Below are 24,374 nucleotides of genomic sequence, written 5' to 3'. Positions count from 1 at the left end.
GTCTATTTAAAACTAGACTAGTTAAAGCACTAGATAAAATACTGAAAGGAACCATCCTGCATTTGGCTGTGGGAGGGACTAGAGGGCCGAAGAGTGGCCCAAGAGGTCAGACAAGATGATTGTGATAGTCCCTTCCGGCTTTAAACTCTGTGAGCCTTGGCTAGTAGTCTGCCAACTGCAACCTTTAGAGACCTATGCACTAGGGCAGCGGCTCTCAAACTTTAGCAACCTGAGGACCCCCATTTTGATTTAAAATTTTTCGCAGACTGCAGCCCCGGCAGAATTCCTCTCCCAACCTCTTCACACACGTACAAGGAAACACAACTACAGCAGCTGTATTCTCAGCCAACCCCATTAGCTCCTCACTCCCTTCAGGATCCAGTTTAAAACTAGCCTCTTCATGGCAGATCCTTAGCTGGTGTATTTTGGCCTCTCTCTATGGAAAACAATGGAGTTACACCAATATACACCAGCTGTGAATCTGGCCCTTTCTTTTTAAAACCCCCATCGGCTTGCTCCAGCCTGCCTGTCGCACCTTGTTTCTCTTGCCTTCTCGGTTTGCTCCGTCCATTCATCTCCTCTGTGGCCCTCCATGCAATCTGGCCATTGCTGGGGCAAGAATGTTCTTCTCTGTAGCTCTTCTAACAGCTTTCCTAGATCTTTCCCCTAGAGCTGGGTGAAATATTTCAACCTACACTTTTTTTTCTTTGAAAAATGCAGATTTGGTGACACTGAAACCAATTTGTGTTGATTTCACTTAATTGTTTCAGTCAGGGGAAAAAAACATTTAAAAAAAAATCCTATTTTGTTTCAACATTTTTTAAATGAAACTTTTTGACTTCTTGATTTGATGGGACTTTTCGTTTTGAAAGTTTCTTTAATTTTCTTTATAAAAAAAATTAAAAATGTATAAAGAAATGCTCAAAATCTAAACATTTCAGGTCAAATAAAATGTTTTATTTCAGCCAAGAATTTTTAATTTATTTTTCAAAATTTCCCCTGAACCAAAAAAATCCATTATTCACCCAGCTCCACCCTCCACCTCATTGACTGTTTTATTTCACATCTTGGCCAAGGAGACATTTTTCTCCTTGTCTATACCACTTAATTTCATTCTTCTCCAGCAGTTATGCATCTCTCCAATCATGCTATATAACTCCATGGTACAGTTTGCAAAAATACTCTGTACAACATATAGTTGCCTTATGGTGTCAAAACCTACCATATGCATGAAGCAACTAGGCCAGTGCAGAGATTTCAGTAGAGTCTGGATGTTCTTAGACCTGGAAAAGTCAATTAAAAGCAAGGCCAATCCCAACCCTTTGACACATGCTGACGGGAGTCAGACTCACCCTGCTGAAATGAAAGGTGGAGAGATCCCAAGAATTCATCGGGGAGTTAACAGTGATTGACTGTTTTAATATTGCCCCAGCTTTTCCACGGGTTACCAACAAAGAATCCTTTACACCAACGTGTCTGCAGAAAACCTGGATAGCGGCACTAAGTCATGTAATGCTACGGGCAGTATTGGGACACTGCGGAATATGGGACTAGGGACTGATCTCAGGCCACACCAAGATGGAGCTCAATGCTCTCTGATGTGATAGGCCTGTAGACAACAGTGTGCAAGGATATTGCTCAAACATAACAGAGCTGCTCCTGGGACCTCAGCTAGTGAAGCCAGTAGGATCCCATGACTAACAATGACATTGTCAAATGCAGCTCATAAAGCCAATATCCTCTGAGGGAATGGGCAGCAGTACCAGAAGTACACAGACAGCAAACCAATACAATGTGTACGGCTGCGGCATGATCCAAACTGTATGGTGCCTTCTTCCCCTATCAAGTCAGTATTATTAAAATCGGCGGCCTGGTTTAACATCCAAACTCTGGTGCTCTTCAGATTCAGGACTGGACCACCTGTCTAGTCTCTCCCGGTATTTTTCACACCCCTGACATCATGGTATACAAGTGCAATCCACTGATCTGAAGTTGATGGTTGTGTCCATCTCTACAACAGAATAAACTAAAGCCTGGAATATCCAATGTCTCTTGAGCTTTGGATCTGGATTAGGCCCATGTCTACTAGCAAAGGAACCTGCGTCTTAAACTGAATCACAAAAGCATTAGTGCCAAACACTTGTTATTTTTACAGCTCCACAAGTGATCCCACGTTAGTTGCTCAAGAAACTAATCCCGCGGTGGTAATGACCTTGAGCAACGGGGACAACCTGGGAAATGCTGTGGCTTTTGGCATGGAAAAGGACTTCAATATCAATGAAAGCAACTGAGTGCATTGATCGTCTAAGGTAGCAGATGAACAGCAAAAATTAGCAGCCGTGGGTGAAGAGCTACGATTTGCGCCATCCCCAGAGCTACTTTAGTTTGCAAGATGCCAGGAGCCAACAGCAGCACTGCCTGCAAAAGCAACACTCGGAAGATCCTGGATGGGACATTGCCCTTCTGTAGAAGGGCATGAGCATTTGCCTAAAGCATGGGAGCGCCGTGCTCGGCCAATGAAATCCCACACAATAAGCCGTTTACTGTAAGGGTTGGCATTACTCACAAATCAGACATGCATCTGACGAAGTGGGTATTCACCCATGAAAGCTTATGCTCAAATACATCTGTTAGTCTTTAAGGTGCCACAGGACTCTTTGTTGCTTATTACTCACAAACTTCTTCGTATTTGGCTCCGCGCTTCCAATCCTGCCCTGTGCAGTGCTGGTCAGAGATGCGCAAAGTGCAGCCGGGAGGCCTGACAGAGCTGATTGTCATAAAACCTGTCCCACAACTGCATAACCACCGGCTGAAGAGAAGGATAACCAACGGCAGGTTAGCAAACTCAAACACCCAAACTATTCCTATTCATCTAACCAAGGGACGAGCCAGTCCAGCCAAGTATGGAGAAATAAATTCATCAAAGGTTACCGTGGAACACAGCAGCTGAATGTATTATGCAAATTGATATGCAAATCAGGCACAGCCCTTGGGCTCCTCCCAAGTTGCCACGAGGGGTCGTCAGTTTCGGGTGCTTCCTGATTCATATCGACATGTGACACGTCAGGGCAGAGAGATTTCTCTTAGGTCTGGGAACCTACAGGGGACAAGACAGTCATGTGAAAGGGATCAATGTAACCCACACGACCAGCGCGGCTCTCTGTATCCCTCTCGTGGCTGAATTAAGTATACAGCTGCGATCTCTGAGCGAATGCACCTGCTCCTTTAGTTCAAGCAGTAGCAGATTATGCTTTTAGATGCCGAGGTCCCATGTTCAGTCCTGCCTGATGATCTAGCTACGGGCATCGATACACACCAAACGGGGAGAGGAATTGTTTAGCACGGTACATAGGGAGGTAACGAGATGAAACCAAGAAAAGGGAAACAAGGCTGATTATCAGGAAAACATCCTGTTAGCACGATTGATTGAGTCGAATGTAGACGACCCATGTCTGGGGACATTTAAAACGACACTGGACTAAGAATTTGGAAACATATTGAGCCTGAACCTCGGCTGTTTTTAATCAGCATAGCTTTGCTGATTTCACTGGACCTATGCCAATTTATACCAGCTGAGGAATAATCCTGGCACTGGTCCCTGCTGGGATGGACTGGATCGGTCATTCAGGTTGGTCGGCGATCCAATTTCTTACTCATTTTTACCAGTTTTACCCCAAGTTTGGCTGGACTTTGTTAAAGTGCCTGTTGCGTTGTCTTTAGCGATGAGTTCTGAGTGGGCACGCAAAGGAAAAGCATTGCGTTAGCTGGGCGTGAGTGAGCAGCTCAAGTCACCCATTGATCATAAAGACCTGGATCAAAATTACCGCCTACTTCCCCATGTAAATCTAGCATGCCACCACTGCTGACTCCAGTGGAATTGTTCTGCTGTAAACAAGTGCAGAGGGTGAATGAGAGAATGTTCTACAGTAAAACAGGGCCTGGGTGTGAAAGTAATGCTTGATGGAACTTTGTTTCCCCTAGATCTTGCCCACATAGTTATCCTGCCTCCGGCTTTCAGGTAAAGAAGAGAGAAAAGGAGAAAGAGGGTGAGAAGGTCTGGAATGGTTTGATTCAATGAGTGAATGATCAAACTGCTGTGCCCACCTGGCTTCTCGACACCAAACATGCCTGTAATTTGACTGGCATTTGTCTGCATCTTTTAAAACGCTTCATCTGAAAATAAAGTGTTATTTGGAAGCAGTTGATCCAGGGGAACACTTTACATTTTGTTGTTAATGTGTTTTTAAAAAACATGACTATGGATGGACATTGCATCAGCAACCCTGAGCGCCAGGGGCCCTGGTCTGAGGTGCCTCTGCGCTCGTGAGCTGCCAGAATGGCCACTTGGCACCACGAGCAACCAGACATAAGTTAGAGCAGTCTTTGGGCTGCTCTAATGTTCACTTGACACTGGATTGGTCCCCAGGATCCAGGGGCCACAATGGTGGCATAAAGTCACCTTTATCCTTTCTCCATTGCCCGGTGATGAACCCAGCTCAGCCAGACCCAAGCATCTTTATCGCTCCAGGAAGCATGTTCAAGAATTTGTTTGGGTTATTTTAATAGCTGACCTGGCTTCAGCCCTTCAAAATTCTACTAGCCAACTCATCTAGGGCCAGGATCTTGTTCTGAAGAGTAAAATGGCACTCTCTCTTCCCTCCCCGTCATCATCATCATCATCCTCCTGTTAAAGAGTAGACAAGTGCCTGGCTGGTACGTTTTCACTCTGACTTTACAAACGCCGCTTTTCCTAGGTTTTTTTGGTTTGCCCATCCCAACCTAGATCGACGATACTGGGCCTATGGACTCATGTCACAAAAAATAAGACTCATGCACACAAGATGGGGGAAAAGAGACCTTTCTAATCTCGCAACAAGCCTGAGCATTTAGCTCTGAAACAAAGACTTGAGCACTCTTGAGATCTGGCCAGCTTTATGGTGTGCATCTATCCAATTCCCGTTTACGCAGCAAACCCACAATGATCGGGCCAAGAAATATCCCCGTTCTCCACCCCCGAGCTGCTCGCACCGGGCCTTTTCTGCTATCAGCTACACACTGGTGTAAGCAAGATCAGCACGGAACACGTGGCATCTTCCCATACGTAGTTCTTTACTTACATGGCAAAGATTAGCCCCTGCACTACTCAAGTCCCATTTAGACACTGGTTTGAGGAGTGATTGAGACTTAAAGACTGTGCACCGTTTGTCACAGTCCCCTGCATAGGGGCGAATTTCACTCCAACAGAAATTCTGAACCAAGTGGCTGGAATGGGCAGCTGCAATGGCGTTCTGGAGGAAATTCTCCCCACTTTTTTTCGTCACCATTTTCCCGGTATTATTAACCATAATGCACATCTACTGCTCTTTTACTACAACCCCTTCCTCACTTCTAGCATCATTTAACCCAGCATTGTTGATAAACAAACAAACAAACACTACAATTGACTCAAGTTTCATCCTATTACATCCCATCACAAAGTGTGGCACAGATGTTAATGAACTGAGTCTCCTGCCTTGGAAGTAGATAAGTGGTATTTCCACATTTTTCCGGTGGGGAAACTGAGGCACAGCAAAGTGACGCGCCTGACCCAAGTGAGCATCAAAGCCAAGAGTCAGAGCCCAGATCTCCTATTTTCAATTCCCTACTTTAACCATAAGGCCGCTTTTTTTTCCTTCACCATCCTGAACATACTCACCCCCCAGCTCTACGACTGCTAACGAAAGCTGCTTGCCTAGACTTAAGAGTCGCTGTATCCATGCCCATGCACGCATAAGGTCTGCTCAACTTCTAAACCTACCGGGCAGCGTGGGGTGGGGAATTCCACCATGCACTGCTACTGAGTCCAGTGCGGGGGCCAGGGGGCAGCTTGCACCTCCCCTAGCACTGTCAGGCACTCAATGGTGGTGGGCTAAAGCCAGCTATAAGTATATGCCATAGAGCAGGGGTGGGCAAACTTTTTGGCCTGAGGGCAACATTGGGGTTGGAAAACTATGGAGGGCCGGGTAGGGAAGGCTGTGCCGCCCTAAACAGCCTGGCCCCCTACCCCTATCTGACCCCTTCCACTTCCCGCCCCCTGACTGCCCCCCTCAGAACTCCCAACCCATCCAATCCCCCCTGCTCCTTGTCCCCTAACCGCCCCCGAGACCCCACCCCCTATCCAACCCCCCTGCTCCCAGTCCCCTGACTGCTCTGACCCCTATCCATACCCCTGCCCCTTGACAGGCCCCCCAGGACCCCATGCCTATTCAACCCCCCTGTTCGCCGTCCCCTGATACCTATCCATACCCCCGCCCCCTGAACAGGTCCCCCGGGGACTCCCACGCTTATCCAACCTCTCCCCCCGTCCCCGACCATCCGCCAGAACCTCCACCCCATCCAACTGCCCCCTGCTCCCTGTCCCCCGGGACCCGCCACCCCTTATCCAACCCCCCGGCCCCCTTATCATGCCGCGCTGCCCAGCAGGAGCTCACCGCCCAGAGCCCTGCCCGCACGGCGGCATGGCTGTGGGGAAGGGAGGAGAGCAGGGGAGGGGCTGGGGGCTAGTCTCCCCGGCCGGGAGCTCAAGGACCGGGCAGGACGGTCCTGCAGGCCGGATGTGGCCCGCGGGCCGTAGTTTGCCCACCTCTGCTATAGAGGATAGGAGTGCACTTTATGGCTGCTTAAAAGGGAAAGATGGCTCCAACCCTAAGTCAGACCAGTGATCCAAACACCCCAGCCTTGAAGTTTGGACCCAAGCTCCTAACTGAGGGTGAAGTTCTGTCTCTGGTCTACAGTAATGCTTCAGAAGCTGGGAATGGGCGACAGGGGATGGCTCACGTGATGATTCCTGTTCATTCCCTCTGGGGCACCTGGCACTGGCCACTGTCGGAAGACAGGACACTGGGCTAGATGGACCTTTGGTCTGACCCAGTGTGGCCGTTCTTATTCCTAATCAGGATGCTCAATTCAAGTCAGTCTGTGGCCCTTTGGTGATACATCTCTACCCCGCAATAACGCGACCTGATATAACACGGGTTCGCATATAGCGCGGTAGCAGCGGGGCTCCGGGGGCGCTTTAAAGTGGGGAGCCCCGGGCCCTTTAAATCCCGCTGGAGCCCTGCCGCTGCTACCCTGGGGCTGCGGCAGCGGGGCTCGCCGGCGATTTAAAGGGCCCGGGTTCCCCGCAGCGGCTGGAGCCCGGAGCTCTTTAAATCACCGCCAGAGCCCTGCCGCCCCTACCCCGATATAATGGGGTTTCAGCTATAACGCGGTAGGGATTTTTGGCTCCCCACGACCGCGTTATCGTGGGGTAGAGGTGTAGTTACAGCGCTTAGATACTATGGTGATGAGTGCTATAGAAAAACCCGAGAGACGTGGCTTGATGCCATCCTGCTGAGCTGAACCGTCCAACAGCATCATCTACCCAGACAGCCACTAATCTCATTAGGGCACTCAAGCATATATTTTGTGTCTTAAGAAAATGTTTATTGCACATATGCATTCCCTCGCCTTTGCATCTCCCGGGATGTAATGCAGTCATGATTACAGGCCATTGGCTTTTGGGACTTGATGGAAAGCAGAAATAAAGACCTTCTTTTATGAGAATACAAAGCATTAAAATAGCAGTAGAACATTTGCATTTTAAAAGCTTGTTAATAGATAAATTACTGTCTATCAGGGCATTTTTGCTCGTAACGCCACGGTAAGGCGGTGTCAGCACTTCCAGTAGGATGCAGCTTCGTTATTTCTAGAGTTTATCACTTTGATCACAGACTAAGAGAAAATCTGTATAAAGTTTTTTATCAGCTAGAGATTATTTTGGCAATCACATTACTCAGAAGAGAGTTTAAAAAATGAGGAAGAGTTTAAAAAAAAAGCTAACCCATCGCCTGGCATCATTGCTTTTGGTGCCTCTAAATGACTAAAAATCACCAGCATGCTGAGGTTTAACAATCATCACATCTGTCAGCAGAAAGTTGCTGTGAGCAACTCTCATAGCCTGACTGAAGCATTGGAAAGTTCTGTGGTTTATCTGCACTTACCCCAAACCCCTTGGGTATAAACATTTCTCCTGACTCTGTTTACCTCCTATTTGGGCTAGACCAGAAATACTCTACAATAGCTTCCTGTGTATTTTAGGCCCTGATCCTGAAAAAGCTTATGCCCTGATCCTGCATTTTGACCCGAGTGAGCAGACAGGGCTCTGTGCAGGTCCAGTAGTCTCCCCGTGTGGATGACAACACGGGATCAGTGCTGCACACGCATGTTTAACTTCGGTCATGTAAGTGGAGCCATTGAAGTCAACGTGTAAGTGTTTGCAGGGTCAGGCTAATGGTGCTTTTAGTTTCCAGTCCCAGAGGCAACAATATACAAAGGCATCCCAGATAGATCAATACATCTTCCCACTGCTGTGTGTTAATGACTAGGCCGCCCTCTTTCTGAGACTGTAGCTGGCTCGGATAGAAACACGGTCAGAATGCAGAAGCACTCGGAGGAGAGCTAAGGGAATATTTAGCAGTAACTCATTCCGTGAGTTTAGCCTTTTTTGCAAATTGCCTGCGAGCGGCTTGTGATTCTCTCAAATCCTAATCTGCTCTTTAGAATTAAATGCCCAGTACTCTAGGTGAAATTCACCCTGCAGAGATCCAAGACCAGACCTGCGCGCCACTTTAAGACTCAAGTGGCATTCCGACTCTCTGAATAATTCGTAGTCCTAGGATTGCCAGTCATGTGGTCAACACCACCGTTAAAAGTCCGGTAGCAGCGCAGCGGGGGCCTGGGGCTAAGGCAGGCTCCCTGCTGTGCCCAGAAGCCACCACCAGGTCTCTGCGGCCTCTAGTGCAGGGAGGCTCTGCGCGCTGCCCCTACCCCGAGGTTGTTTAAAGGGCACCCAGAAGCGTTATATTCACAGACAGCTCTTCCTGTTTTCCTGGATATATCTTATTAGTAGCTCTGCAAAGGCAAAGCAGCAGACAACCACTGTGGATGTGTTACAGGGAATTCACACCCTTGCAGCAAAAACACCTCCCTGAACAGCTAATCAAATTCACACCAATTCTACATTCCTTGCACTACTAACACTACACACGACAAAAGCAAATAACGTGTCAAACAAAACCAGCCAAATTTTCTCAATTTCAAAACACTGATGTTTTTTGTTGAACTTTTGACAGAAGAAAAAGCAGGAGGCATTTGTCACAAAAATAAATCAGTCTGGCTTTTTTGAACAAGTACAGGACAGGAAACAATTTTCCACATTTTGATAAAAAATTGATCAAAGTTTCAACCAACAACAAAGACATTTTTATTACCATTTTTTGTTTGCAAAAAAGTGTTCCCTTTATTTAAAAAACAGATCAAGTCACAAATAATGGTTCAGTATCTTTCCCATTATTCAGAATTATAGGTTGTGGTCCCAGTCCTTGAATATACTTAAACATATGCTTAACTTTACTGCCATAAATAGACCCATTGAAACAATGCAACTATTCACATGCTTAAAGATTAATGCAAGACCTGCACCTATATCTAGGGTTACTAGACAGCAACTGTGAAAAAACAGGACGGGGGTGGGGGGTAATAGGCGCCTATATAAGAAAAAGTCCCCAAAAACGGGATTTTCCCATTAAAAACAGGACATCTGGTCACCCTACCCCTATATGAGTTTCAGCAACTACAGCCACAGTCCTATAAATATTTATGCATATGCTCAACTTGAAGCACATGAGCAGTAGCACTGAAGTAAATTAAGCCCATGCATATTTACAGGATCAAAGCCTGTTTTTCAAAGATCACAATGTATTCTTTAGCCTGAAACTGCTACCAAACTTTAGTTTTAGGGGGGGAAAGTACTACTCTTTCATTGACAAAGCCAACACCAAAGCAATAACTTTACAGGTAATAAACTCAGCACTTTTCCCTTTTTGCAACCACACGGTTTATTTTGCAAATGTGGGCTGAAGCTTTTTGCTAAATGACATAGTGTTGCCCACTCCTACAGTATCTGGTCCTTTTTTTAAAAAAGAGTCCCAGCTCCTAGACTGACATGATTAGAGAAGAATCTTAGCTTTCCATATTTTTTTTTAAAAGGCTAGAAACTCCCTACATGATTTCACAGAAGAATTTGCAAATGTGACCCGAGTGCCCCCTTAAAGGCTCAACACAAGGCAAAGAAAAAGAAGCCCAATTTTTCTTAAAGCTGCTGATTTTTCAGTGAATCTCATGCTTTTGGCATTCTGATTCATGACCTTTTGAATGCCTGGAGTTAGCACCACTGTAATCACTCATTTTCACAGAGCCACCAGTTCTGACTATTCTTCCTGTAATTGAGAGCTGACTTTTATTACTACTCATCATCGTAATGAACCTTTAATTAAAAGAATGGCGCCTACCTGCAAATGTAGAGCAGACCCAGCTCCCTGTGGAATGGTTGTAGGGAGTTCAAGCCACAGAGTGCTTCCTGCTCTTCTTCCCCAATCATCTATCCAGGCCTACAGGCAGCCCAGATTTAAAGAGACCGGGGACAGCAATGCAAAGACAGGAGTTTTTTCCCAGCGTTGTGCAGAATACTGAAAAACCCAGGTTGCATTGAGAGCGGCAGGGCGTGCCAATGTGCAAATGCAGACACGACTATTGCGGAGACCCAGGCCTTTACTATTTGTCAGACAAATGAATCAAGGAGACAGCAAAGGCATTGAAGCCATTGATTCAAACCAGGCCCCGAACCTACCAGCTGCTCCCCGCAGAAGCCCACTGACTTCAACAGAGCTTTGCACAGGTGCAGGAATCCACCCACTTACAGGATCAGGGTCCAAGACATCACACTGTAAACTTACCCGTAGGCAGAAGGTCCAAGCTGAGAGTTTGCAATGCACTCACTCTTCAAAGCCACTTCCCCTCTGCACTGGCTGTATTAGTGCTCACACACAACACCTGTGCATCATATTCAGTGGCCAGCTCATGCTCACAGCCCACCTGATAGCTATTGGGGAAATACACAGGCCAGTAGCCTATCACTTCCACCCTGTGTGCTGCATGCCAGTCCTATGTAGCAATACAAAGCGTGTCCCTTTCTTTTGGTGATTTATTGAACACTTTTAAAGAAGAGGAGAAAGGGATTTTAAGTGTTCCCCTCAGCTCATTATAGGAAGGACAAAGTGGACCCAGCTGAAAGCTGGAGGAAAGGCAAAGGAACACGTCCAATTTGCACACCGAGGAACAATACTGCACCTGGAAATGCAGTTAAACTAGTTAAGTGCATCATGAAGAATCACACGGTAAGAGAGAACCGTTGTCCCCTATCAGGGAACAAGGAACCTTGAAAACAAAGCAACTTTGAAGCTGATACCTAAAGCGGCGCTTAGTGCTGTCTGCTGCGTCACTGCAGAGCTTCTGCCTACAACCTCGGCCTGCTGGGCTTCCTGCTACGGATTTAAAGCCACAGTAATGACGACTGCAATTCAGCTCTGTACAGAGGAGCCGGCACAGGGCCCATGCAACACTGGCAGCCTGCCTGAGCCCTGTTGTGAGGCATGGGGCAGAGGACTGTACGCCCTCTCTGCACAGGGTGTATGAAAGGCACCCCGAAGTGCACTGTCAGCAGGCCTCAGGTTTGGCAACCGCCACGCAGGGAGGTGGAGGGATGCAACTGTGCGGGCGTGAGGTTGGTCCCACAGCTCCAGCCGACGTCAGCCAGACAGCAGGTGCTCAGCCTTGCGGGATGAGGCCAGGAGTGAAAAATACAGGATGCCCATCCAGCCACGTGTAGGCGCTTCCGACAGGGACCTGGGCGGCTGTGCCTAGCGAGGCAGCGTGGGGGTATGATGAGCTGAGCAAGGCACGGCATGGGGTGGGGAAAGGGGCAGGCGAATGCCCCCATCTCTTGGTAAAGGTCATTCGTTCTCTTCTTCATTGCCGTGCACTGATCTGGAAGGTATTTTTGAGAAGCAGGCCATATTCCTAGCCCATGGGCTGTGGGGACACCCCCTGTGAGTTATTCCTAGGGACTCCCATCCCCGCCAATCTATCCTCCCCCCTCTATGTATCCCATCAATCTGCTTTGCCTAAGATTATGGCCAGAACACCAGTCAATGCACAGAGCATCAAACCCTCCCCTGCCATCCAGGGTATGCCAATTGCAGCCTCACCTGGGGTTTCAGAGGTCCCGAAAGCCTGCTCAGCCCAGCCTGGAGCCTTTCCTAGCTGATAATCAGCCTGATGGATGGGCAGCTAATGCCCTACTGCGTGAGTGATCCCTTGTGCGTGATCTGTCTGTGCCTGTTGGCGATATGTCTCCTTGCAACAAGCAGCATTTGCATTTCCCTTCCAACCAGTCAGTTCTTTTCCTCTCCTTCCAGGAGCCCTGGGGTTTCCCTGCAAACAGAGAGAGGAAGAGGCTGTATGGTAGCCCGGTCAAGTAAACAAACCTGGGTCCCATTCCGGCAGCGTTTGGATTTGGCTGCGCCCTTGGCAGTGAGATGGGGAGCTGACCAGGGGCTTAGCACAGCTCCTCCTGCCTCTGCTGGGATGGGGACGCAAGCTGTCAAGGCTGTATCCCCACTTTGAACTTTAGGGTACAAATGTAGGGGCCTGCATGAGGACTTCTAAGCTTAACTACCAGCTTAGTTCTGGTCCGCTGCCACCATTCCCTACCCTGGGAAGCTTTTAGAAACTTTTCACCAATTCCCTGGTGAATACAGATCCAAACTCCTTGGATCTTATACAAGGAGAAATTGACCCTTCCCCCCTCCTTCCTTTCACCAACTCCTGGTGAATACAGATCCAAACCCCCTTGGATCTTAAAACAAGGAGAAATTGACCCTTCCCCCCTCCTTCCTTTCACCAACTCCTGGTGAATACAGATCCAAACCCCCTTGGATCTTAAGACAAGGAGAAATCAATCAGGTTCTTAAAAAGAAGGCTTTTAATTAAAGAAAAAGGTAAAAATCATCTCTGTAAAATCAGTATGGAAAATAACTTTACAGGGTAATCAAACTTAAAGAGCTCAAAGGACCCCCCTCTGTCTTAGGTTCAAAGTATAGCAAACAAAGATAAACACTCTAGTAAAAGGTACATTTACAAGTTGAGAAAACAAAGTAAATCTAAGACGCCTTGCCTGGCTTTTACTTACAATTTTGAAATAAGAGAGACTTGTTTAGAAAGATGGGGAGAACCTGGATTGATGTCTGGTCCCTCTCAGTCCCAAGAGCGAACAACCCCTTAAAACAAAGAGCACACACAAAAGCCTTTCCCCCCCCCCCCCCCAAGATTTGAAAGTATCTTGTCCCCTTATTGGTCCTTTGGGTCAGGTGTCAGCCAGGTTACCCGAGCTTCTTAACCCTTTACAGGTAAAAGGATTTTGGAGTCTCTGGCCAGGAGGGATTTTAGTACGGTACACAGGAGAGCTGTTACCCTTCCCTTTATAGTTATGACACAAGCTGAGCCTTCACCGCAAGCCACACAAATAGAGCCTGCGGCCCTGCACTTCTGGAGCACCCAACAGACTCAGGGGCTTGCCCGTTCTCCCCTTCCCGCAACGGGACTAGCGTCAACTCTGCCAAATGCCCCCTTCTAGAAGTAACAGAGGGTCCTGTGGCACCTTTAAGACTAACAGAAGTATTGGGAGCATAAGCTTTCGTGGGTAAGAACCTCACTTCTTCAGATGCAAGACATCCTTCTAGAAGTGGCAGTGGGGCTGGTGAGGGAGACGGAGGCCCCTGACCCCCCTGCTCTGGCAGTGTGGGCCATGCTTGCCTGGAGACTTATAAGGAAGGTCCAAGAGGGAAGTCCCCATCGGTCTCACCTAGTAGAACAGCTGCCGACCAACCAAGGGGCTGGTGCTGAGAGATGCCGCACGCCCACAACACCCATTGGTTTCAATAGGCAGGGGAAGTGTCCAGCCCCTCTCGTGACCTAAGGAGGTGCCGGCACGAGAGTCAGCATCAGTGATGGGCAGTAGATCCTGGACAAGCCCACTCATTCCGGCGACCAGGTGGCTGACTGTGCCGAGTCGCCCCATTTTCCTCCATCTGGCTCTTACCTCTTGCAGCCACAAGAGAGTCAACACTGGTTCCAATAAGGTCTTTATTTAGGAGACTGATGTGCGGTAATTCCAGTTAAAGAGGAGACGGAAAGGTTAACGGTCAGTATGTCAGTGCACTGCCTGGCTCCCTATGGAGACATCACTGGGCAAGAAGATCTTCCGTAAAGGGGCCAGGGTTGAAATTGCACCAAGAGGGTGGGAAGATGATCTGCCCTTATTAGACACTGGCTCAGGGCAAGGTCACGGTAAGAGAGCTTTCAATCCCAGCCATTGTCGCTCAATGCTTCCTACTTCCTTCCAGTACCGGCTAGTGGCGCAATGTGTCGTGTCCCCCTTTAGTGGCTGGTCCACATGAGGGGTAAGAGCCTGCTATTGCTATCTGCTACTGGAGTTACGGCTTTGGCTCAAGGCTTTGGTACTCAAGGTCTGAGGCTCAAACCCTGCTGATGACGAGGCAGGGGGTTGTAAGACAGGTAATATTAGCAGAGCTGAAGTGCTAGCCAGGCCAGGGTTCTTCAGGTTCCAAGAACAGTGACGTGTTCGCATCAGCCTAAGCCATGAAATGTTATGTCTCCAGCAGCTGGGCCAGGTTTCTGGAGCTAGAGCCGTCCGGGGAGATTTTGGAACCATTCCTAGCTGAAGTGTTAGATCCCCGTGAGCTCCTTGGGCAGGGAGCCCAGCCGCATTTCCACCGTTTGCTTTGTGTTCCAGATTCCGACAGCCTTTCCAGCCCAACCCGCCTAAGCCTCAGCCTTTCTGAAGGGGAGGAACAGATGGACCGGCTGCAGCAGGTGGAGCTGATCCGCACCACGCCCATGTCCCACTGGAAGGCGGGCACTGTGCAGGCGTGGCTGGAGGTGGTCATGGCTATGCCCATGTATGTCAAAGCCTGTGCGGAGAACGTCAAGAGCGGGAAGGTAGGAGAGCAAGCTACGTCTCTGCACTGGGGTGTCTGCGCCATTGATAGCAATCTGCTGTCAGTGCCAAAGCACGGGATCCCAAACAACCCTCTGAGTGGCGAGGGGCTTCCAAAGCCAGAACTGGGGCCACGTGTCCCAGCTCTACCCCATCCTCACTCGCAGCCAAGTTGCTTAGTGGGAAAAAAGGATTAGTTAGGCCGAGGGTTCCACAGTTAATGCAGGGGATTGTTATGTCTCTCTATGCCCTCCGATTGGCTAGCACGACCCGACCTGCTCTGTCATCCCCCACCACACGCAGGCTGGGCACTGCTGGGTGAGAGCCTTCTCCCCTGCAGCTTCTGCCATTTGTAGCAGTTTTCTACCTCGTTGCAAAGCTCAGCCTCCCCTCTTTGCCCTCACCCACTGTTGTTAGTTAATCTCTATTGATGTTATTTTTCATTGGTAGGCTTTTCTATGATGCGCTTCCCTATAGGATGAATCATTTAATTCATCCTCACAGTACCTCTGCGAGGGTGGGAAAAAATCATTATCCCCATTTCACAGATGGAGAAACCGAGGCACAAAGACTAAGTGCTGTGCACGAGATAACAGAGGAAATTTGTGGCAGAGCTGAGAATATAACCCAAATTGCCTGGGCCCCAGTCTACCACTTTTAACCACTTCTTCTCTATAGTTTTGTTAGTTAACGCTGTAAAGCATTTTGGGATCTAGTTTATAAGAACCCATACCGCATACTGCATTGCTGTTCTGTAAGTGACCAAAGTCAATGGCTGAGTTTTGTTGCTGGTTTTTTTTCTTGGAGAGCAGATGTTGCTCAGTTTGAGTGATGAAGATCTGGCGACAGGGCTGGGCGTCTGTAGCTCCCTTCACCGCCGCAAACTCAGGCTGGCAATAGAGGATTACAGGGACGCAGAAGCAGGCAAATGGTAAGCTCTTCCTGTGGGCCTCAGAATCCCACTTCCTGCATTCATTGCGTGTGTATGCATGCTTGTGTGTGCACACACATGTGTCCATGTGTGTGTATGCACATGCCCGTATGTATGTGTACATGAGTATTAATACATACATGTAGTAGTACATACATGTGTATTAATGTGTGCCTGTTTGTGTGTGTGTATTTACATGTTATCCTCAGAAGGCAGCCAAATTATCTGGAGGGGGGGAAAAAAAGAAAGAACAAGAGAGAGGAAAAATACAAATGTCAGGGAACGATTCTTACTGCTGTGCTCAGTGTGAGAGAAAACTCACTTTAACAAAACTGACACTTCTGTTTTGCATAATTACTTCCTTCAGTGACGTCCCCATCATTTTTGCTCGGCTAATTAATCAACGCTAGCGTGTGGTGCTGCTCCTCACAGAGCCGGCCTGGGTGATTAAAAAAAGAAAGAAATCAAACTGTCTCCTGCATTTAAAGCCACAAAACCAACAACAACATCAACGCCCCGGTGAGCTTTGGGAGTGAGCCTGGCTAGCAATTCAGCAAATGACCCCAGTGGAAGCAAAACCAATAGCTGTCAGTCTTGTACTTGGTAGTATTCAGTGTTATGGAGATATCTCCTCTGTTCCCTAGAGTAGGATTTAAAACAAATGAAGCAGACACATGCCTAGAAGACTCCATTCCCAGGTTTTACATAAGGCCCACCAAGATAGGACAGGTTACACACTTGAGAGCTATAGGCAGGTTGGATGGATTGAGTGAAGCTGCTATTCTATCTTCACCTTCATACTAGATCTTAAAGCATTAAAACCAGGTTCTGCATCGTCCGGGACTTAGTCAGGACTATTATATCCTAGAACTTTGTAATGGTTGTTGGCTGCATTGTATTATTCAGCTTCTCAGACGGGGGTTGAATTGCGAACAACATGCGCCTACATTTTTCCATTCCTAGCAGAGATTCATTATTTGCCAGGAGTGGAGGGAAGCACAGGGTCGGATCCATACTCAGGGCAGGCACAGGGAAGGCCCCAGACTCAGGGGCAGGACCCATCCCCTCTCTGCCAATGCAGAGGACCCCGGAGAGGGCGAAACTGGTGCTGTTCTGCTGCTCAAGGGCGGATGAGATTTGGGAAGGCTGCAGCTGCACGGGACCTTTGCACCTTGCACGGCCCAGAGCTGAGCCTCTAGGAGTGGGCCAGGGGGAAGCAGTTGTGGGTCAGGGGATCTCTACGACATAGATCTACTGGCTATTGTACCTGTGCAGATCACTGGGGCTGGAGCCCCAGAAGAGTCTAGCCTCAGCTCCTCCTCTCCCTGGGGACAAGCACACCAGATTGTAGCTCGGCGCCCTGAGCTGGGTGCTGCTTTGCAGACTCTGTCTCTATAGAACTGTCATACCAGAGCTTAGACACGCCTAGTGCTTAACTCCCTTGTGACTGGCAGCTCCAGGTCTGCAAGGACCTGGCTTTATGGGAACAGATGACTCTCACAGAGGAAAGCAATGACAGACATTAACCATTTGTGAAGGGCTATTTCCCCTGCTTTTTTAAGTGTTTTTCATTGTTGCCCGCCAATGAGATTCGTTCTGGGAAAACTCTGTCTCCGCAGAGTAAGAGAGAAAAGCAGCTAGTCAACAGAGCGTGCTGTAAGCGACTCTTGCATTTCCTTGCCAATGTTAAGGGAGAAAATTGGAAAGATTCCTCTGCTTTGTGGCCGGGCTTTCTGCTCAGTTTCTGCTTTATTAGAAACTTCAGAGCTGGGAATAGGGATGGCGAGGCTAGATTAATGAAGGATTAATTAATCCTTTAATTAATTAATCTATTTAATGATGTGGAGCCAACTGCCACAGCAGCTGGGCAACTCCCATCCAGTTGTAAGTGAACAAACACAAATCTGTGCCAGCAGATCACAGGTGTGTCTCTAAGGAAGCACATGGGGTTATAGAGCTGTAAATACACAGGGCAAGCATCGTGAGAATCAGGCTCGGAGTTGCCTGTTTCTTCCACCTGTAATGGGTGGTGGTTTGAATAGTGTCATCAGTGGAGGCCTTTAGTGATTAACATGGAGACACGTCTCCTGGTGCTATGACTTGCCCCTGTTTCCATTCCCTTACAACATATAAGGCAGACATGAGAAGCATGCAGAATAGGGTGACCAGATGTCCCAGTTTTATAGGGACAGTCCTGATATTTGGGGCTTTGTCTTCTATAGATGCCTATTACCCCCGACCCCCTGTCCCAATTTTTCATCCTTGCTATCTGGTCACCCTAGTGCCAAAATGTATGCTCCATTACAGCAATTCTGGATTTGCCTGTCCCATTGAAAAAACCATGCATCCCGGTGTGCCCCACCAATGGTCTTCCATGCTGCAATGCTGCCATCCTGTGGCTAGCTGGTGAGCAGCATGGGTGTGTGCCTTATCTTTCTGTGGCGGCGACTCCACGGATTCCTTTAAAATTATTCAATTATTATCCAATATTTATCCAATTATTCAGGCAAACCTGGATAATTGCACCCACCTCGTATTGGCATTTGTTTCAAAGGGGGAAAGTCACAATAATCAACCCAGCACCAAACCGTCAGCGCACTTCCTGCTTGGTTTTTAAATTTAGGGAGCAACAACAACTTTCCTTGTAAACGTTAAAGCGTACATAGAATCCCAACAGTGATTTAGGCCCCGATCCAGCAGAAGACTTAAGCACGTGCTTGGCTTTATGCACGTCAGTGTTCCCACTCCAGCCAATGAAATCTCTAGAGAGACTTTGCAACAGTGGAGAATCACTATAACGGAGCTGCCATGCTTTTTGCCTGCCCAAAGCTCATCCCTAACTCACATTTGCTACACTGCCACCCCTTCTCTGGCATGTCCCCTAAACCAGGTGGAGGTGGGATCTGCTGGGGCTGCAGCTAACCCCACTAGCCTTATACCAGTGGGTAGTTCTCCTCCACAAAGGGAATATTCCAGTGGCATAAAGCTCAGTGGCACAGAGTGACTGGTGTGGACCAGAGAATCCGGCCCATTGCCTGCACAGCCCCTGTGCAAGGTATTTGCATGATTTTTAACACAGGGTAACAGAAGCGTCATGCACTTTGATGACCTTCCTTACACCTCCTGTCTTCCTTACGCTCCACAGCTTGTCTAAAGCCTCTGAACTGGATCACCACTGGGTAGCCAAGGCCTGGCTGAATGATATTGGGCTGTCTCAGTATTCCCAGGCTTTCCAAAATCACCTCGTGGATGGAAGGATGCTGAACTCGCTGATGAAACGGGACTTGGAGAAGTACCTTAATGTGTCTAAAAAGTTCCACCAGGTCAGCATATTGCTGGGAATAGAGCTGCTTTTTCAAGTCAACTTCAGCAAAGAGGTGAGACGAGAAATGGTTAAAACGGGAGGTTTGGTTTGCCAAACGATTAGCCTTTCATAGAATCATAGAAGATTAGGGTTGGAAGAGACCTCGGGAGGTCATCTAGTCCAACCCCCTGCTCAAAGCAGGACCAACTCCAACTTTCTATCGCTCCAGGCCAGTGCAATTCCTCTGAGTGCTCTCCATTCCCAGTTCCTGTCTCTAATAAATCAGTTACACTGGGGACAGTGCACCCTCGTCTCCCATTGGCCTCTTTGATAGAAATAGCCGTACCATGCAGCAACTCCAGGGAATGGAGATTTCAGAGTTTGTCGACTCTGCCGGAGCAGCCCTCACCTCGGGTTACCATACGTCCGGGTTTTCCCAGGCATTGCCTCTTTTTTGATCCTCCGCCTTCCGTCTGAGCGGATTATGGGATGTTTGGGATTTTTGCAGAGCGGTCGTTGCCGCTCAGAAAAAGCCCCGATTGGTCCACATCCTAAATGGTCCCTCCCTGCATCCGCAGCTGATTGGTCCATTCCTCTGCAGCCACACCTGCCAGATCCCGCCCATCCAGGCCCCGGCTCCCAGTCCTGGGGAGGGGGTTCTGCAGGGCGGCGCTGACTGATGGTTGGTGGTGTGTCCTGGGCTTGCACCAGCCTCCTGCCACCGAGAGTGGGAGCGACACTGCCCCCCACCTCAAGAGTGAAGCTGCAGGTATCCACTCCCGCACCCCCGGGAACCCCTCCCAGTACACACACACCCCTCCCGCACCCCCCAAATACTCCCTCCAGCACCCCCAACTGTACACTCCCTCTGGCTCCCTCTACCCCCTCCTCCTCCAGATCCCCCACCCTCTGGCAGTGTCCTCTTTTTGGGAACCTGAAATATGGTAACTCTGCCCTCTCCCCACGAGGCACATCCTAAACTGAGCCAGTAACAAAATAACCCCTTAGCTTGGGTGAGGAAGGGGAACGAAAGGGCTGCACTGAACTCTGTTGTTGGGAGATTTGGGAATTGCTCAGGTAATGTTAACCCGTTTTGCTTCCCCAACAGCAAATGATTCTTCTTCTTAGACAGCCGAACGGACGGATAGGTAGATACGATTGTTGTTTGCAGTGTTGTAGCAGTGTGTGTCCCAGGATGTTAGAGACAAGGTGGCTGAGGTCATTTCTCTTATTGGACCAACTTCTCTTGGTGAAAGAGGCAGACTTTTGAGCTTACGCAAGTCCTGAAGAAGAGTTTTGTGTTAGTGGAAAGCTTGTCTCTTTCATCAACGGATGTTGGTCCAATCAAATGCCTTACCGCACCCACCTTGTCTCTCTAGATAGTTAATTACATAACAAAGGGAAATCCTAATTCAAGAAGTGATCCCTCCTGTTTGAACCATTTCTTATTGGCCTGGGTCTCAAATAATTTACTGAGCTGCTAGTTCCCTTCCTCCCAGGGGATGGGACTTCCGGATCTTAGGCTCTCCAAAGGCCGAAGAGGGCACAGCTCTGGTCTTTGTGGAAGATGTGAGACGTTAGGAGGGATCCGAATAAGGAGAGGGCAGGGCCTATTTTACTGTCAATAATGTCAGCGTCCTTGTGTGTAGGTTCTGCAAGAGCGGCGGGCTCGCTGCGAGACCCAGAACGTCGATCCGCTTGTCTGGACAAATCAGCGGGTGCTCAAGTGGGTGCGGGACATTGACCTGAAGGTAGGACCTGCTTGTAAGGAAGTGGCTTGTGGGTGCCGAGAGAGGTATAATCATCAGGGAGGGGAAGAGTCTGTCTGGGCAGGGCTCAGTCTTCATCATTCAGCTCTCAAGTGGGCATCGGAAGCATCCGGTATAGAAATAGCTAAGCACCATGGACAGGGTACCTGGGGCATGGTGGTCATACAGGATAGAGCAGTGGTTCCCAAACTGGGGTTCACGAAATGTTACAGGGGGTTCTCGGGGAAAAAATTCCCTAATGGCGGACAGAGCTGTCCCTAGGGACCCTGGGCAGCACGGGCCCAGCAGCCCAGAGCCCCTAGACTTCCAAGAGCTAAGCAGATCTATCACACTGAGAGGTTTCAAAGTAGCAGCCGTGTTAGTCTGTATCCGCAAAAAGAACAGGAGTACTTGTGGCACCTTAGAGACTAACAAATTTATTTCAGCATAAGCTTTCGTGGGCTACAGCTCACTTCTTCAGATGCATAGAGTGAAACACACAGACAGAAGATATTTATACATACAGAGAACATGAAAAGGTGGAAGTACGCATACCAATTGTAAGAGGCCAATCAGTTTTTCCTTCTGCTGATACTGATAGCTCATCTCAATTGATTGGCCTCTTGCAATTGGTATGCGTACTGCCACCTTTTCATGTTCTCTGTATGTATAAATATCTTCTGTCTGTGTGTTTCACTCTATGCATCTGAAGAAGTGAGCTGTAGCCCACGAAAGCTTATGCTGAAATAAATTTGTTAGTCTCTAAGGTGCCACAAGTACTCCTGTTCTTATCACACTGAGGAGATTTAACCTTCAAGACTCCTTATAAGAAATGGAAAGGGAGGTGGATATTTTTTGCTGTTTTTAAAATTAAATAGACAGCTAGTATTGTTTTTAAAATTATTATGAAGAACAAGTTTAAGCTTTGTTGTAACATGTGTTGTTTGCCTGGACTGCTCAAGACCTGAATGCTTGTGTAGGAGGAACTCTTTGAGTTGGCTTCTTAAATACCTTCATGCTGTTTCACATCTGATACTCCTGATGAAACATAGAAGCCTTGTCTTTTAAACAGGTTTATTCAAAGTGATACAAGCTATGAAAGTGAGATCTTGGAAGAGTGTTGCCGTTTTCATAATGTAATAAAAATACCGTAATGATAAATAATAATTAATAATAAATAGTGTGTAATAAGCATGTCACAAAAACAAATTTTATATTTCCAAGATCACTCTTTTATAATTTATACTCAGGTAAAGGAGAAAATCCCTGGAAATATTCATTTTTAAGAGGGGGTTCACGAGACTTGACATTTTAGTGAAAGGGGTTCACAGGTTGTTAAAGTTTGGGAACCACTGGGATAGAGAAACCCGTCTGCTGCCCAAAGCAGCTGCCGCTGTGAATAGCACCTGCTGACTTCTTAGCATCTCCCAAGGAGGGGAGCAGAGGTGTCCTTTCTTGCCAGGTAAATCCGTGCTCTGGTTGTTGCTTTTAGGAGTATGCGGATAACCTGATGAACAGTGGCGTGCATGGGGCCGTGCTAATGCTGGAGCCCACGTTCAATGCAGAAGCCATGGCCACAGCTCTGGGCATCCCAAGCAGCAAGCACATCCTGAGGCGGCACCTGGCCGAGGAGATGAACGCCATCGTTAACCCAGACAAGTGAGGCCCTTTGCAGCGTTCGCTCACTGGCTCTCGGGGGGTGGGAGGGGAGGGGGAGATTCCTGCCCCTTCTCCTCTCATGGACTCACTGGGGATGGTGCAGCTCTGCTGGGGATGTGGGGGACGGGATGGTGGGAACACAGCCAGGGAGACTGCAGCCCCCTGTCTGCCATGGTTCTGCTCTCTGCAGATGCAGGGAGGTTTGGGGGAAGGGGTAGGACTAAGAGAGGAGATGGGGGTAAGGCTGGCGGATCTGGCAAGCCACACATCCACCATTCACTCCCTTTCTCCCTGCATACAGAGGGAACAGTAACTGGGGGCGCTGCTCCAGCTTTCTGATGCAGAATCAGCTGCGGAGCGGCCTCCTTGTTAACCCACCAGCATGTAACTCTGGTTGGGCCGGATCCAAAGCCCATCAAATGAAAGTCATTGGGATACCTTCCCTGGACTTCAAAGGGCTTTGGGTAAAGCCCATTGCATGCTGGACATCTGCGGCCTGATCATTCTAGCAGCTCAGGAACAAGTCCCACCATCCCAAAATGGAGTCAGTGGCTCCTGGGGACATCCTGGAAGGAAAGCCGTGGGAGGGGAGTGTTACATTGTATTTCTTGCGTTGCACTGAATTTAAGAAGGAGGAATGCAGTTCCAAACACGGAGAGGCGGCTGCTGACCTGAACTCCTGTCAAAAGGACAGACCTGTTCAAAGAGCAGGTAATTCTCCAGGCAGCAAAAGCCAAACGGCCACTGAACTAGAAATCCTCTAAAGAACTAGAACAGCCAAAAGGGCAACACACCTCCTTCACTCCCTGCTCAAGCACAAACCAGCCCGTGGGCCTTTCCCAGTAGGACAGAGTCTCAAGACGACGTGTATATGTGTATGCAGCCTCCACAGAGAGCCATTCTTGAATACTGTACTAGGGAGGCGGGAGACGTCTGAGGAGGGCATAAGATGAAATTCACCCCTGTGCAAAAGGCCAGCACAAAACTCCAACGCTCAAGTCCCATGTACCATCATACATAGACCACCCGAGGCACAGCTAAACTCTAGGGATTTAAGTGGGATTTGGGTGGTGAATAGGTCCTGTGTGGAAGCGCTGCACAGAGGTGACTTTCACCCATGGGGAGTAAGAGATAATTTTGCCAACTACATTCACCCCAATCTAAATCAACTGAGCCTTTATTAGAGCTAAAAATAGCCCAAACACAGCAGGGGAGGGGATAACGAAGAATATTGATCTTTGCATGGACCAAAAGAGGGAGTCATCACCCACCCTTCCCCTGGTTCCTCTTCACTGCCAAACTCTGCTGAGCACAGCCTGCCCAATGGACCGTCTGGGACAGAAGAGATGGCTCCTGTGCTGAGTCCTACCCAAGGATGTCTGAGGAAACCCTGGAATCCCTCAGGCAGGCTGATGGTTGAACTAGGGAGAGAGGCAACAGATATTCCATATCTCATGGGCAACTGCACCGCACAGCCTTGAAAAGGAGGCCTGGGTTCTGGCCCCACCCAGGTGAATTCTGAAAGCACAGTGAATGGATGGGGATTCCCAAGGATGAAGCAGGGACAGGCAACCTAGCGTTGCACAGAGGCATCAGTAGGATATGGGCACCGGTGCCTCACTTATTGCTGCTACTCAACACAACATTTCTGTCAGCCCTTCCCATGATGCCATTGGCAAGCCAGCGGATTACCTGCTACCTCTCATGTTTGGGAGCAATGAAGTTAGTTATTGTCTACAGTGTTCAGTACCATTCCAGCTGAAATATCACCCTGGAGATAATTCTAACCACCTGCTT

The 24,374-nt window shown here is 48.5% G+C and overlaps 1 protein-coding gene across 3 annotated transcripts in view; it reads left to right on the top strand.

The window, feature by feature from the left end:
- The window catches only part of KAZN (kazrin, periplakin interacting protein), a 747,507-nt gene that overhangs the window by 707,628 nt on the left and 15,505 nt on the right, over positions 1 to 24,374 (top strand). For all 3 annotated transcript variants that reach the window (XM_065421351.1, XM_065421353.1, XM_065421352.1), the window contains 5 exons: positions 14,732 to 14,937; positions 15,748 to 15,866; positions 19,012 to 19,243; positions 20,820 to 20,921; positions 22,411 to 22,577. In XM_065421351.1, coding sequence (XP_065277423.1) covers positions 14,732 to 14,937; positions 15,748 to 15,866; positions 19,012 to 19,243; positions 20,820 to 20,921; positions 22,411 to 22,577 — 826 coding nt within the window. The remainder of the gene's footprint in view (positions 1 to 14,731; positions 14,938 to 15,747; positions 15,867 to 19,011; positions 19,244 to 20,819; positions 20,922 to 22,410; positions 22,578 to 24,374) is intronic.

Source organism: Emys orbicularis, chromosome 22 (assembly GCF_028017835.1).
Source record: "Emys orbicularis isolate rEmyOrb1 chromosome 22, rEmyOrb1.hap1, whole genome shotgun sequence".
NCBI classification, from domain to species: Eukaryota; Metazoa; Chordata; order Testudines; family Emydidae; genus Emys; species Emys orbicularis.
This window is presented reverse-complemented; position numbering and strand designations above follow the sequence as displayed.